The 14432-nt window shown below is 37.7% G+C and overlaps 2 protein-coding genes across 3 annotated transcripts; one reads left to right on the forward strand and one right to left on the reverse strand.

Annotated features, from left to right (window-relative positions):
• Positions 1-406: 406 nt before the first annotated feature.
• Positions 407-4590, forward strand: LOC111799636 (cell division control protein 48 homolog D). The gene is made up of 9 exons (XM_023683058.2): positions 407-567; positions 692-857; positions 1456-1684; positions 1923-2689; positions 2771-2992; positions 3111-3182; positions 3253-3534; positions 3623-3982; positions 4089-4590. Exons 1-9 carry the CDS (start codon positions 539-541, stop codon positions 4377-4379), a joined length of 2418 nt encoding a protein of 805 aa, XP_023538826.1. The 5' UTR covers positions 407-538; the 3' UTR covers positions 4380-4590.
• Positions 4591-8981: 4391 nt separating this feature from the next.
• On the reverse strand, positions 8982-14218 carry LOC111801006 (OVARIAN TUMOR DOMAIN-containing deubiquitinating enzyme 12). 2 transcript variants are annotated; one of them, XM_023684956.2, is made up of 11 exons: positions 13561-14218; positions 13098-13419; positions 12867-13018; positions 11864-11937; positions 11646-11700; positions 11435-11509; positions 11249-11322; positions 11109-11157; positions 10260-10344; positions 9906-9962; positions 8982-9353 (listed from the first exon to the last, which is right to left on the reverse strand). In XM_023684956.2, exons 2-11 carry the CDS (start codon positions 13417-13419, stop codon positions 9274-9276), a joined length of 1023 nt encoding a protein of 340 aa, XP_023540724.1. In that variant the 5' UTR covers positions 13561-14218; the 3' UTR covers positions 8982-9273. The 2 variants fall into 2 exon arrangements, with proteins under 2 accessions (XP_023540724.1, XP_023540725.1); XM_023684957.2 differs by having other exon boundaries at positions 12867-13006; positions 13561-14213.
• Positions 14219-14432: the final 214 nt, after the last annotated feature.

Consider the following 14432-nt stretch of genomic DNA (forward strand, 5'->3'; position numbering starts at 1 on the left):
AATTTATACTTAGAAAGTTGTTAGATTCAGTTCAAAGAATAAACGTTTGATTATTTTTATATATAAAAAAATCTTATTATTTTCTTTTTTTATTTTTAGAAGTTGTTATAAATATTTACAAGTAAAAAATATAATTTAATGGATGATATGGAAAATATTTAAAAAGATAAAATTAAAAAAACAAACAGTTAAATTTAAAATTTAAAATTGATAATTTAGAGAAAGTTTGAATTTAAGATTTTTTTTTTTTTGTTTGAGAAAAGTCGCATAAATAACTATTTATTCGGTTTTTGAAACTAAATCTCATTTTAAAAATTTTAAAAATTATTTTTCTAAATGTAGGACTAATTAATAATAATAATAATAAATAAATAAAATAAAAAAGAGACCTTTCTTTCCGAACAAGAAAATGGCGAAGCCTCACCTACAAATACCGCTAATCGTCTGAGGATTTTTCCCCAAAGTCTTAGTATCACAACTTCGACCGGAAAATCTCTCCTTCTGATTCTCTTTGCCTGACCCTCCGTATCTGTTGATTATGGCAAATCAAGCTGAATCGTCAGACTCGTAAGCCCTTTTTCCCCCCCAATTCCAGATCCGAATTAGCTTCAAGGATTTGAGTTCTCAATCAAATGGTATTCTTTGTTCCTTCATCTTCCTGAAATTTTGTTTTCCTTTTGTGTTTCTCCAGCAAAGGTACGAAGAGAGACTTCAGTACCGCCATTTTGGAGCGGAAGAAAGCCCCAAATCGGCTTGTTGTCGATGAAGCAATCAACGATGATAACTCGGTGGTCGCGCTTCATCCTGATACCATGGAGAAGCTTCAACTCTTCCGTGGGGATACGATCCTCATCAAGGTTTGTCTTCTGGCCATCTAGATTGATTATTCTCATTAGATGAACTGTTTTCTGATTTTGGGGAATTTTTCTTCTATTCACACTTGTATTACCCTTTGTAGATTTGGGAATTTCTGATCCATTGTTTGAGGTTTTAAGCTTGTAGTGTACTGGATGATCCGGATATACCATTTTCGTTCCGGATTGGAATTTTATTTTATTACTTATGCTTCTTTCTTTTGGACTTTTGGGTTACTGTTTTAAGGGTTTTTAATCTAAAGGGATGGGGAAGAAGATTCCCAGTCTTGTGCTTTTGTTCTTATAAACATATTATCTAAAGTCCTGGCGTTGATACTCAAGCTAGATAGTTATGAATATGTAGTTTTACCATTCGAGTTCTTTTGAGGTTGCTAATAGTTATGAACACAAATGTTAAGTGTAAACATACTTCAATTCAATCAATTGTTTGTGGGGTTCTCTTTTTGATACACTTTCAAATATGATGTTGAAAGTTTACATTTTAGCTCGATGAAATTGGAATGTTTTAGGGAGGGATCTGTGATTATAAATTTCCAGTTTTCTTTATTTGTGTTCGTTTCTATATTGTATTTGATTTCAGGGTAAGAAGAGAAAGGACACAATATGCATTGCTCTAGCTGATGATACATGTGATGAGCCTAAAATAAGGATGAACAAGGTTGTGAGAAGCAATCTTAGGGTTAGGCTTGGTGATGTTGTCTCTGTGCACCAATGTGCTGATGTTAAGTATGGAAAGCGTGTACATATTCTTCCTGTGGATGATACCATTGAAGGAGTTACTGGAAACCTTTTTGATGCGTATTTAAAACGTAAGTTTTGTATCTTCATCAATTTCCTTCAAAAACTATACCAATGTGGTTTCATTTATCTTGTTATAACATCTTTTACCGTATGCGTGAATGATCTTAGGCTTACTGATTTCAATCAACACTTGAGTGTTCTGAAAAGGCATATTTGGGATACCCACTAGTAGCATGCCTGTATTTCTTTGATTTTACAATATTTTAATATATCTTTCACGACACTCCAACGATCTTTTATTTGCAGCCTATTTCTTGGAGGCATATCGTCCCTTGAGGAAGGGTGATCTCTTCCTTGTGAGAGGGGGAATGAGGAGTGTAGAGTTCAAGGTTATTGAGACCGATCCAGCTGAATACTGTGTGGTAGCCCCAGACACTGAGATCTTTTGTGAAGGAGAGCCTGTGAAAAGGGAGGATGAGGATAGATTAGATGAAGTTGGTTATGATGATGTTGGTGGAGTTAGGAAACAAATGGCTCAGATTCGTGAATTGGTCGAGCTGCCATTGAGGCATCCACAGCTATTTAAATCAATTGGTGTGAAGCCGCCCAAGGGAATTTTGCTGTATGGACCACCTGGTTCAGGTAAGACTTTGATTGCACGTGCTGTTGCCAACGAAACTGGTGCATTTTTCTTCTGTATCAATGGACCTGAAATCATGTCAAAGTTGGCTGGTGAAAGTGAAAGCAACCTCAGAAAAGCTTTTGAGGAAGCAGAAAAGAATGCGCCATCTATTATTTTCATTGATGAAATTGATTCAATTGCTCCCAAGCGAGAGAAGACCAATGGGGAAGTTGAGCGAAGAATTGTCTCACAGCTACTGACACTCATGGATGGATTGAAGTCTCGTGCACATGTCATTGTGATTGGTGCTACAAATCGACCCAACAGCATTGACCCAGCTCTGAGAAGATTTGGAAGATTTGATAGGGAAATAGATATTGGTGTGCCTGATGAAGTTGGGCGTCTAGAAGTTCTACGCATTCATACTAAGAACATGAAGCTTGCTGAAGAAGTCAGTTCCCCAATAATTTTTTTTCTTCTTGTTTGTGGTGATAACTAAGAGTTAATTGAAATTTGATGATTAATATTTCAGGTTGATTTAGAGAGGATTGCCAAAGATACACATGGCTACGTTGGTGCTGATTTGGCCGCTCTCTGTACCGAGGCTGCTCTTCAATGTATTAGAGAGAAGATGGACGTAATAGACTTGGAAGACGACTCTATCGATGCTGAGATACTCAACTCAATGGCAGTTACAAATGAGCATTTCCAGACAGCTCTTGGAACCAGCAACCCGTCAGCTCTTCGTGAAACAGTAAGTAGTACTCATTTATGCTCAAATGACTGCGAGTGACTCTGTTGCCTTGATATTTCTCCCACCCTTCAGACCGTCCCTTAGTATGTACCCTAATGCATTGAGTTTCAATGACCAGGTTGTTGAAGTTCCTAATGTTTCATGGGAGGACATTGGAGGTCTTGAGAATGTTAAAAGGGAGCTTCAAGAGGTAAGTCTGATATATTTTTTCTTATTATTCACCGATATATTCTTTGTTCATCTTATGTTGTTTTATGCAGACGGTTCAATATCCCGTCGAACACCCTGAGAAATTTGAGAAATTCGGGATGTCGCCCTCAAAAGGAGTTCTTTTCTATGGCCCTCCTGGATGTGGAAAGACTCTTCTGGCGAAGGCTATTGCAAATGAATGTCAAGCAAACTTCATTAGTGTCAAGGGTCCAGAGTTGCTCACTATGTGGTTTGGAGAAAGTGAGGCCAATGTTCGTGAAATCTTCGACAAGGCCCGCCAGTCTGCTCCTTGTGTCTTGTTCTTTGATGAACTCGACTCAATCGCTACCCAAGTGCGTCATGTTGTTTATCAATGAAGATCTTGTTGTTTTTCTTTGGGTGGATTCTTAGACATGTTGTTTCTTTTTCCATTACTTGCAGAGGGGTAGTAGCGTTGGGGATGCTGGAGGTGCTGCTGATCGTGTACTGAACCAACTTCTCACAGAAATGGATGGAATGTCAGCAAAGAAGACTGTTTTCATCATCGGTGCCACCAACAGACCAGACATCATAGATCCCGCTCTGTTACGTCCTGGACGTCTCGATCAGTTAATTTATATTCCTCTTCCTGACGAAGAATCTCGCCTTCAAATTTTCAAGGCTTGCTTGAGAAAATCTCCAATCTCCAAAGATGTAGAACTCAGAGCCCTTGCCAAGTACACTCAAGGCTTCAGTGGTGCTGATATCACAGAGATCTGTCAGCGTGCCTGCAAATATGCTATCAGAGAGAACATTGAGAAGGTTTTTTTTTCATACTTTCAGATGAACTTTTTATCCATTATGCCCGCAATCCAACCCCTCCACCCCACAAGCCATGAGTATTGATCACTATTGATGCTCTGTGCAGGATATTGAGAAGGAGAGGAGGAAAAGCGAGAACCCGGAGGCCATGGAGGAGGATGCAGATGACGAAGTGGCCGAGATCAAAGCTGCTCACTTTGAGGAATCTATGAAGTATGCACGAAGGAGTGTGAGCGATGCTGACATCCGCAAATACCAGGCATTTGCACAAACACTTCAGCAGTCTAGAGGCTTTGGAGCCGAGTTCAGGTTCTCGGAGCAGAGCTCGGGACCGACTGCATCTGACCCATTTGCAACTTCAGCTGGTGGGGCTGATGAAGATGACCTCTACAACTAGTATGTCATTTAGGTTCCAACCTCATTTATGTTTAGACTCAGTAGTATGATATTACTTGTTTAAATGCTTCCTGTGGATCTGCTTTTGGTTGGACATTCCTGAATCCAAACTGTTGGATGGAAAGAAAGAAATCCTTTTGTTAATCCATAGTTTTTATTATGGGCTGCACAAAAACTGAACAGATTCTATTTGAATGTGATTATTTTTCTCATTCTTGACATAAACGAGTTGATTTATGCCTGATTTACATATGATAATACTTTAAATCTTTTGGGGCGTTCATACTACACCCTTCAAGAACAGGTTCTCTCTGATGATTAGAGTTTTGGATGTTGATTCTTAATCCTTTACAGGAAGGGCTGCCAAATTCTTGGATTATCATCCCTACCTTTAACTTGGTGCAACTTGGCTGCACCATGTAAGGTGAGGATCATCTTCCCTACCTAATCTGGCCGTACCACGCCTGGTCGACCTAATCATGATATTAATGGGTTGGACCTTTTCTCGAAAAACACCGGATCCTGAGATCCTAGAAGAGTTGAAGATGGTCAAAGATCGAATCCTCTTGCCTTACTTTGAATGGAAGTTTAGCTTGTCTCAGTTGTTTTCTTTACTACATAAGGGCATTCAATGGATTTCCTGGATTTCCGAGGGTAAGCTACAAGTAAGCTACCTTCATTCAACGTGTATAGGAAAATGTAAAGGGTGAGGGGTATTCTACTCTGGGACTGACCCTTGTTCTTGTTACATGGCTATAATATCGTGCATATAGGGTCATGCATACCGAAACAAATTATGTCTGGAAATGAAAAAACTAAAATCTCTCAAACCTCAAATCCGGAAGATAACCTAAGGCTTAGATAAAAGAGAAGAGAGCAAAGGGGTGAAAATAATAATTAGAAGTTAAAAAAAAAAAAAAAAAATTCCCCTTCTTATGTGAAACCGCACGTGCATGGACACCAATTCTGATCCTCAATTATACAAACTAAATAATTTTACGCATTTACTTTTGTTATTTTAAAATTTTTTCAACGTTTTCAGTGTTCAGATGGGTCCCTTATTTAATTTACCAGATTACCCCTTATTGACCCATTTTCATTTCCCAATGTTTTTCAGGAGCTTACAGACCAAGATACACCATAAAAATAGAAAAAATAAATAAATACATATATATAATCTTTAAATCTATCACATATTAAACGAGAAATAACCGTAATGTTTCAACTCTTTCAATTAAAGTCCATCGATTCAAAACACGAGGAGGGTAGAAACGTAATTTCACTCCAACGTTAAAAAAGAGGGAAAATGCTTTAAAAAATATATATATAAAAAAGAAAAGTCGAAGATTTTAGCTAGAAAGGGAGGTCTCCTTCCATGTAACCCTTCCATTCAAAACACGAGTAGGAGGGTAGAAACGTAATTTCACTCAAACGTTAAAAAAGAGAGAAAATACTTTAAAAATATATATAAAAAGGAAAAGAGGAAGCTCTTAGCTAGAAAGGGAGGTTTTAAGGAGAGGAAGGAATAGGGAAATTGAGAATGGGACCCCAAGAAAAAGAAAGAAAGAAACTGAATAATAATAATAAATAAATATTTAAATAAATAAAATAAAATAAAATAAAAAAAATAAAAAAGAGTAGAATTTAGTGTGTGGTGGAAGTGCTTTTTGGAAGGCCGCACGAGGGTGGTGTCTCTGTCCAACAGGAGAAAGCTTTGCAGCCAACCGTACACACTACTCCCATCTCTTGCTCCCCCCAAACGATTCTTGCTGTCGGTCGCTTCTTCCCCTTCCAAAACCCTAATCTCCGATACCCGTTTACATCTCACTCGTTGCCTCGTTTTTACGTTAACTCATAGTTTCAAACTCGAGCATACAAACTTACCAAACAAAACATGGGTCGAGCTCAAACATACTAAAAACTCGTTCTTTTATGTTTCTTATCCAAAAGATTTAACAAACCCTCTCTCTCGGAGATCTTTTCATCATACGTACAACTTTTTGTTCAATATTCGAGAATTGTCAATTGCTAAGCTTAACAAAGTAGATATCGTCCTATCTCTATGATGATATAGTATTATCTATTTTGATACTAAATTCGCGCGAGAAACATGTTTGAGTGATCTCAAACGAGAAGTACGAAAGCAGTGATGATGGGTTTGAGGGAACAAGAGTTGCTACCCATCATACTTCACTGTATACACATTTCAAATCAACTTTTAAGTGCTCTAAACGATAATAAGATCTTTGTTACTTTTAATAATATTATGTCTTTTTATTGATAGAAAAACAATATTAATTAATTACGATTAACATAATTTGTCTTTTCCTCCAATCAAATTACAGTTAGAGAGTAGAGATTAAGCGAAAGTTCATTGTTTCTTAGCGAAACACTATGGCCCGAGAGTTGAAAGTATGAAGAAAAGAAGCAAAAAAGAGGCGTTTTTTTGGAACCCTAATTGAACCCAATTGAGAAACCCAATTAAGAACATAAATGAATCATAAATAACAATAATAATAATAATGTTTCAAAAGTATATGATATAAAAAAGAAAAATATCATACAAAATTCAACATTACAATATCAAGAACCTAAAAAAGAGAGTATTTTTCAAGACTCTCCTCTATCTTTCCAACAAAGAAGCATAGCAATACATCTTCTAAGAATATAGAACTTGGTCCTCTGTTTCTTCACCAAATTGTTACACTTTTCACCAAAACCTTTGCACCCAACACCCTCAAACCCATTATGATGCTCACCATTTTCCACTTCCCCTGTTCTTCTTCTTCTTCTTCTTCTTCTTCCATCACCATTGCTACTCAAGCTTCTGCAATGGATGCTGCTGCTGCTGCTGCTACTTTCTCTCATATTCACCAAAAAAAACCCTCAAAGATCTCAACTTTTTGTTCTGGGTGGCCTCCAATTTGCCAAAAAAGTGGGCTTTGAACATCAAAAGACAAGAATTTGAAGGAGTTTGAGGTGTTTAAGGGCTTAAAAGAGAGGAATTTATAGAAAGAAGAGATGTAGAGGAGATTTTATTTTCTACAAGGTTAGCAGCAGGAAGCTCAGCTGCCCATGGCCCCACTCCCTCTTATTCAATGCCCTCATTTTTCTCCCTTCATCAATCATTAATCGCTGCTGTCCTTTTTTTTCAAATCACTTGCAGACACCATTAATTTTTGTACTATATCAAAATTATTTCCAAATACCCTTTCAAATCTTCTTCAAATCTAATCCATTTTCCATTTTTAAAAGTACAGAGACTAAAATGAATTAACCCAAATGTATATTTTAAAAGTGTAGTGACTAAAAATACGAGATATATGTTTTTTTTATTGGATAAGATAAAGACGTATTTTCTTTTATATATTTTTTAAGAAATTAAAATATTTTGAGAATATTAAGGTATTATATTGTCCGTGTGTATATGTATACACGTAAATATTGACCAATTTCAGCATTATTGAGACTGCACGTGCAGTCTTCTTCAATTTGATTGGCTTTCAAACCCCTGCAATAAATTCTCATACTCTCTCTTTCAAATAATAAAAATATAGAATAATCGAGATTATATTCTCTTTCTCTTTTTATCGAATATAGATGGTTCTTCGTCGATATTTATATATTTTAAATATTATGTTCGTTGTTATAATGTTCATGGAAGTATTTATGAATAAATAGACCATCATTAAGTTTTTTTTTTTTTTTTTTTTTTTTTTTTGTAATTTTAAAATATGGATATTATATTATATTTTTATTATTTATTATTTGTAATTTTAGGTCGGGAGAAACTGGAAATATGAAAAAGCTATAAAAAACTGACCATACTGACAATCAACCAAGCCGATTGAAAAGACAATATCTACTAGCAATCAACCAGAGGCATTTCTTATGGAGCTCTTCTAAATGGTTTGTGCAAGACAGGGCAGATGGAGGCAGCTGAGATAACATGCAAAGCGAAGGGATTGATGTAAATCTAGTGATATTCGATCTATTGATAGATGGGTAATGTCGAAAAAGAAATGATTGACGAAGGATATCATGTACCAAAAGGGGTTTGAGATTGATGCGTTTACGTATTCAGGGTGTGTCTGTACATCGAATCTGCGAGAGGAAGCAAGGAGATGAAAAGATGGAATGAAATGAAAGAAGCCGGCATTGAACATGATGGCAGAAAATATGTTTTCCAAGCTCATTAGTAGGAGATATTGTCCTCTTTGGACTCACAATCTACCTCATTCGAGGCCCAGTGTCCTCACTGGCACTCGTTCCCTTCTCTAATCGATGTGGGAGTTCCTAATCCACCCCCTTCGAGACCTAGCATCCTTACTGGCACACCAACCACATGTCCACCCCTCTTAGAGGCTCTGCCTCCTCGACATGCTGGCACATCGCCTGATGTCTGTCTCTGATACCATTTGTAACAGCCCAAACCCACCGCTAGCCAATATCGTCTTCTTTGGGCTTTTTCCCTTACAGGTTTCTCCTCAAGATTTTTAAAACGCGTCTACTAGGGAGAGGTTTCCACACAATCGATGCGGGATCTCACAATTTCTCTGGTTTAGCACTGATTACGATAAACGATAAACGATAAACTCAACGCTTTCGAAGAGTAAAGGTCCTCGATGCTCTTGCATTTCTATCAAAAGTATAACACATTACAATCCGTTTCTCCCTCAAAATCCCTTCCAATTAAACCAAACTAACACAGCCAAACAACCCTGCATAAGCTTTGATGGAGGGGACAACAGAAAGAATGAAAAGTCAATTTATTTTGTCATTAACTAATTCAAGGCATGCGTAATGTTAGCCACTAACAAAGGAATGCATTTGAGCAATAGATGTTCAGTAATAGCAGCAGACAAACCATTAGGAGTCTGAGGCAGCAGGGCTTTTCAATGCTTATTTCCAAATTTCCACCATCTTTTCTTCTTTCTCAACTCACAGGGTGGGGAATCTCCAGTTGATGGCATACCTGAACGTATAGCAAAACATTATAAAATTTTAAGCACGGAGATCGAGTTGGATCAAAGCTAAGCTCAAACATGCTATTAAGTGAATGGCTTAACGCTCTAAATCATTCCTGTCAAAGTCAATTGAGCCAACTGAAAGTATTAGGAATTCCGATCCTCCACAATGGTATGATATTGTCCACTTTCAGCACAAGTTCTCATGACCTTACTTTTGGTTTTTTCAAAAGGTCTTGTACCAATGGAGATAGTATTCTTTACTTATAAACTCATGATCGAGACTCTTCTCCCAACAATCCTCAACAGAAAAACCCTAGTTAGCAACTTGGTAAACAAATAGAAGAAGAGAGTGTCTCTTTCTTTTTACCTAAAATAAATTAAGCATCTCCTAAGCAAGAATACCCTCGAAGAGCCAAGGTTACTTACAACTTAGTTTGGCTAAAGTAAATAAGTCCTCTTTCTTTTCCTCCCATTTTCTAGGCTTAGCTCTTAGCTATTTATCATACCCCTATTTCAAGCAATGGCAAACACAATACAAAGTTGGGAACAGTATTTACCTCCTTGAGGATGAATTGAGTTGTAATGCACCTCTGCCCAAAAACTCAAGAAAATTACTGCGAACACATGGTATAGCTACAATCAGAGGCGATAATATCGACGGGGAAGAAAAATGGAAACGGGATTTGAGCCATGTATTGATGCAAATTAAACTTAAAGATAATGAAGAGCGGCCAATAAAAACAACGAACGAGATAAAGTTCGATGGTGAACCATTGAAGGGGTAAACAATAAGACAATTTTAGAAACGCAACATTCAAATGAAAGAAGAAGAAAAAACAAAGGGGGATGGAAAGAGTTAAAATAAGGCTAATAATAAGATCACCGGTCATCTGCAAATATGTATTGTTTACCTCCTTTTGTCTTCTGAGAATTTGGAAGAATCTCTATGCAGCAGGTATCCTTGAAAGAAGTTATAACGAATATTCGCACGCCATACTGCATCAGAAGATGATTATGATGTCAAGACAAGGATGCAGTTCACATGTAACTAACTTCATTGATTGTAAGCTCAGTAGCTGAAATTAAAGTATTGGAGCAACAGATAGGGAAATAACCAAAAGGCAAGATCGATTTCCTTAACGAGGAATGATAAGATATTATCGTTGCCTTCAACCCCCGTAGGAGTTAATCAAAGGAAATTATCTAGAATAGAGTGACACCATGTGAGATCCCACCTCGGTTGGAGAGGGGAACAAAGCATTCTTTGTAAAGGTGTAGAAACCTCTCCCTAACAGACACGTTTTAAAACTTTGAGGGGAAGCCCGGAAGGGAAATCCTAAAGAAGACAATATCTGCTGGCAGTGGGCTTGGGTCGTTACAAATGGTATCAGAGCTAGACACTGGGTAGTGTGCCAGCGAGGAGGCTAGCCCCAAATGGGGGTGGACACTAGGCGGGTGTCATCGAGGATGCTGGGCCCTGAAGGGGGTGGAGGGTCCCACATCGATTGGAGAGAGAAACGAGTGTCAGCGTAGTGTGAGATCCCACATCGGTTGGAGGGGGAAACAAAACATTCTTTATAAGGGTGTGGAAACTTCTCCCTAGCAGATGCGTTTGAAAACCTTGAGGGAAGCGCGGAAGGCGAAAGCCCAAAAAGGACCGTATCTGCTAGGAGTGAGCTTAGACCGTTACTGACTATAACAAAATGCTGTAAACCTCATTTGAAAGAAAATTTAGGCAGTGAATTCTATGTAGACCTTACCGAATCCACGGCTGCCTGTAATGTGACATGATCACCCCATTCACCGTTCCTGCCTCATAGAAGTAAAAGGTGAACATAAAAGGTGAACATGGTGTTTTGAAGGAGAGTAAGGTAGAAAAAGAAAAGAAATCAGTTAGAACCTGGACATCTTCTCCAAGTAATCAACATACGCCATCGGGACATATCCCTCGTAAACCTCTGGATGTGACATAAGCTTTTGGCAAGAAAACAAACAATTCAAAGATCTAGAGTCGTGGTAAAATGAAAGATAAGTAAACCAATTCGCGATATCAATGATCGTGTTTCGGTTTTCCAGGATGACAAACCTGATCTACAACTTTCTGTCTCACGAGTTCGTGATTGTCAGGTGTTCCATATAATTGATCAGATAATGCACGAAACTGGGAAAGAATACAGAAAGCAAACGAATGAATATGACCGTGACCGAACCGATTACCATTATTTAAATGAACCAAAAATCAGCAGAAAAAACCAACAAAAGAAAAGTAAAAAGATAGAAAGCAGGGAATAACAAACCTGACAATTGCCATCACCTTGAACCTTTCGTTCAACAAAGTCATACACTTGTAATCTGAATTGAGAAGACATTTCCCAAGTTATTATACAATTTCTCAGAAGATTTAAGGTAGCTAGAGAATATGACTATATATTAAGAAGGCTATGGCATCGTAGGTTCCTCTTATTGTACAGTTTAAAGACCAATTTCTCAGAAGTACAAAATTTTGAGAAGATACCTGTTCAGCAGCCTTTCATGATCAGAAGCAGCTTCATCAACTGAAGGAATTTCTCCGTTAATTCTAGGAACATGCTGCTCAATTCATAGAATCGGTTAGTCTCGTCCCAAAATTGTAAGCTCAGAAGAAAATCGAAAATAAACAGACATCTTATAATCCACAAAAGACTACAGCAACAAGCAGAATAGATGAAGTAGATGTTGGGAACCACGAATCTTTACAATGATATGATATTGTCCACTTTGAGCATAAGCTCTCATGGCTTTACTTTTGGTTCCCCAAAACGCCTCATACCAATAAAGATAGTATTCCTTACTTATAAACCCATGATCAACCCCTTAATTAGCCGATACAAGACTCCTCGCCCAACAATCCTCCCCTCAAACAAAGTACACCATAGAGCCTACCTTGAGGCCTATGGAGCCCTTGAACAGTCTCCCCTTAATCGAGACTCGACTCCTCCTCTAGAGCTCTCGAACAAAGTACACCCTTTGTTTGCACTTGAGTCACTTTTGACTACACCTTCGAGGCTCACAACTTCTTTGTTCGACATTTGAGGATTCTATTGACATAACTATATTAAGGGCATGACTCTGATACCATGTTAGGAACCACGAATCTCTACAATGGTATGATATTGTCCACTTTGAGTATAAGCCCTCGTGACTTTAATTTTGGTTTCCCCAAAAGGCCTCATACCAATAGAGATAGTATTCCTTACTTATAAACTTATGATCAACCCCTTAATTAGCCGATACGGGACTCCTCTCCCAACACTCATCAACGGTAGAAATGACATGGATAAAGAGCACTAGAGCTGCATAGATAAGTAATAAAAGCAATAAGACTATAACACAAACATAAGGAGGTTGAGGCAAAAACAACCATCTCCAAGACTCTGCAAGTACAGAACATGTAAAGAGGCGAAGCGCCAAACAAATTAAAGTCTACACAAGAAATGAACATGATGCAAAGAGACAGAATTTTATGTATTTAAACCTACAGGAACAGGAATCATTTGATTGAATCTCCAGAGTTCTTCACCATCAACAGCATGTGAATAGAAGTTCTCATCCCCAAGACTAGAACATGAAGTGGGAGGATCATGAGTTTCAAAATCTTCCTCAGGAGAAGAAATACTCTCTACAATAAGAACTTAAAATGTCATCAAGAACAAACATATAAGCTATACAATTCAGAGATGAACATTGGAACAAAAAGGCATAATGAATACCTGAATTGTTATTCCTAGGAAATGAATTATGCCAACCAATTGTATACATGGATCCTTGCAATGGCTCCTCTCTTTCAACTGGGTATCTAGAGGAGTCTGTAATTGATAACTGTGACAAGTTTTCTTGCAGAGTTCTAGCAATAATCTCATCATTCTCCACAGAATTGTGTTCTAAATTGTAATGATCTCTGTAATAATTCCCAGGGTAATGGTCATCTACGGTTGTCATCTCACCGTAATACCCAGAATTAAAAACTGAATCATCATCAAAAAGACGACGACCCCACCCAATAACATCCGCTTCATAACCAGAAGGAACCATCTAGATACAAAAACAAATTAGAATTTCAAGACGTTTTCAAGAAATGAATGCATATGTGTAATCCTTTCCTGGCGATTCAATAAACAAGAACAAGTTCGACATAATCGAAGCATATACGTCCAATTTTCAGTAACAGATTACCTTGAATTCGCAGCCACGAACGAAAACTCCGTTTTAGCTCGAATGAACAAGGTGGGTAGAACAGGAAATAAGAGGTTCACAGGTCAGGGAGCAATTACGGAAAGTTAATCAGCACCAAGGATGACGATGAACGCATTGAAAATGAAAATGGGCAAAAGAACAGAAATCAATAAATTAAAACAAACAGTCGAAACTCATGCCATATGAATCCATATATATCTATCTATCTATACAGTATAGTCGCCCTTTCGAGCCGTTTAAACGCCCTTTCGAGCGAGTTTGTTCAAAAGAACTGGCTATGGCTGCCAAGTTTCATGCTAATACTTCAACGATTGATGTGATGGGATTCTAGTTTAAGAAAAAAAGAATGATAAACCCCGTAATCAAGAAATCATGGGTGTTAATTTCAGAGGTCGGATTTGACGGTGGAGATCGGCGATGGTCAAAGAACGGATGCGGCGAAGAACGGATGAGATTGGATTTCGAATGGATGGTGGAAAATCAAGCGACTGAGATTTGTTGGGTTGGTTGTGGCCGACCCTTTGCGGCTTTTGATTGAAAAATCGTTGATTATGGGATATAAACAATATGGGTTTTGCTTCAAATTCAGTTCAATTTGAAGGCGAAAGATGGCCATTGATGAATTTGACGTCATAAATCATCAAAGTGGCCAACCAGAAAAGGAAGAACATGATGCAGTACAATTTCCTCTGTTTTTTTATTTATTTATTATTTTTTTAATTTAAGATTTTTGGAAATAATTCACAATTATTGTACTTTCTCAAATTAAAAGTCCACACTCTAGCTAGAGTAGCTTAGTTTTGAGTGCCAACATCGAACCAATTGAATGGTTATATACAAGTTTACGTGGT

The sequence above is a fragment of the Cucurbita pepo genome, chromosome 8, assembly GCF_057944985.1.
Source record: "Cucurbita pepo subsp. pepo isolate OVF chromosome 8, ASM5794498v1, whole genome shotgun sequence".
NCBI classification, from domain to species: Eukaryota; Viridiplantae; Streptophyta; class Magnoliopsida; order Cucurbitales; family Cucurbitaceae; genus Cucurbita; species Cucurbita pepo.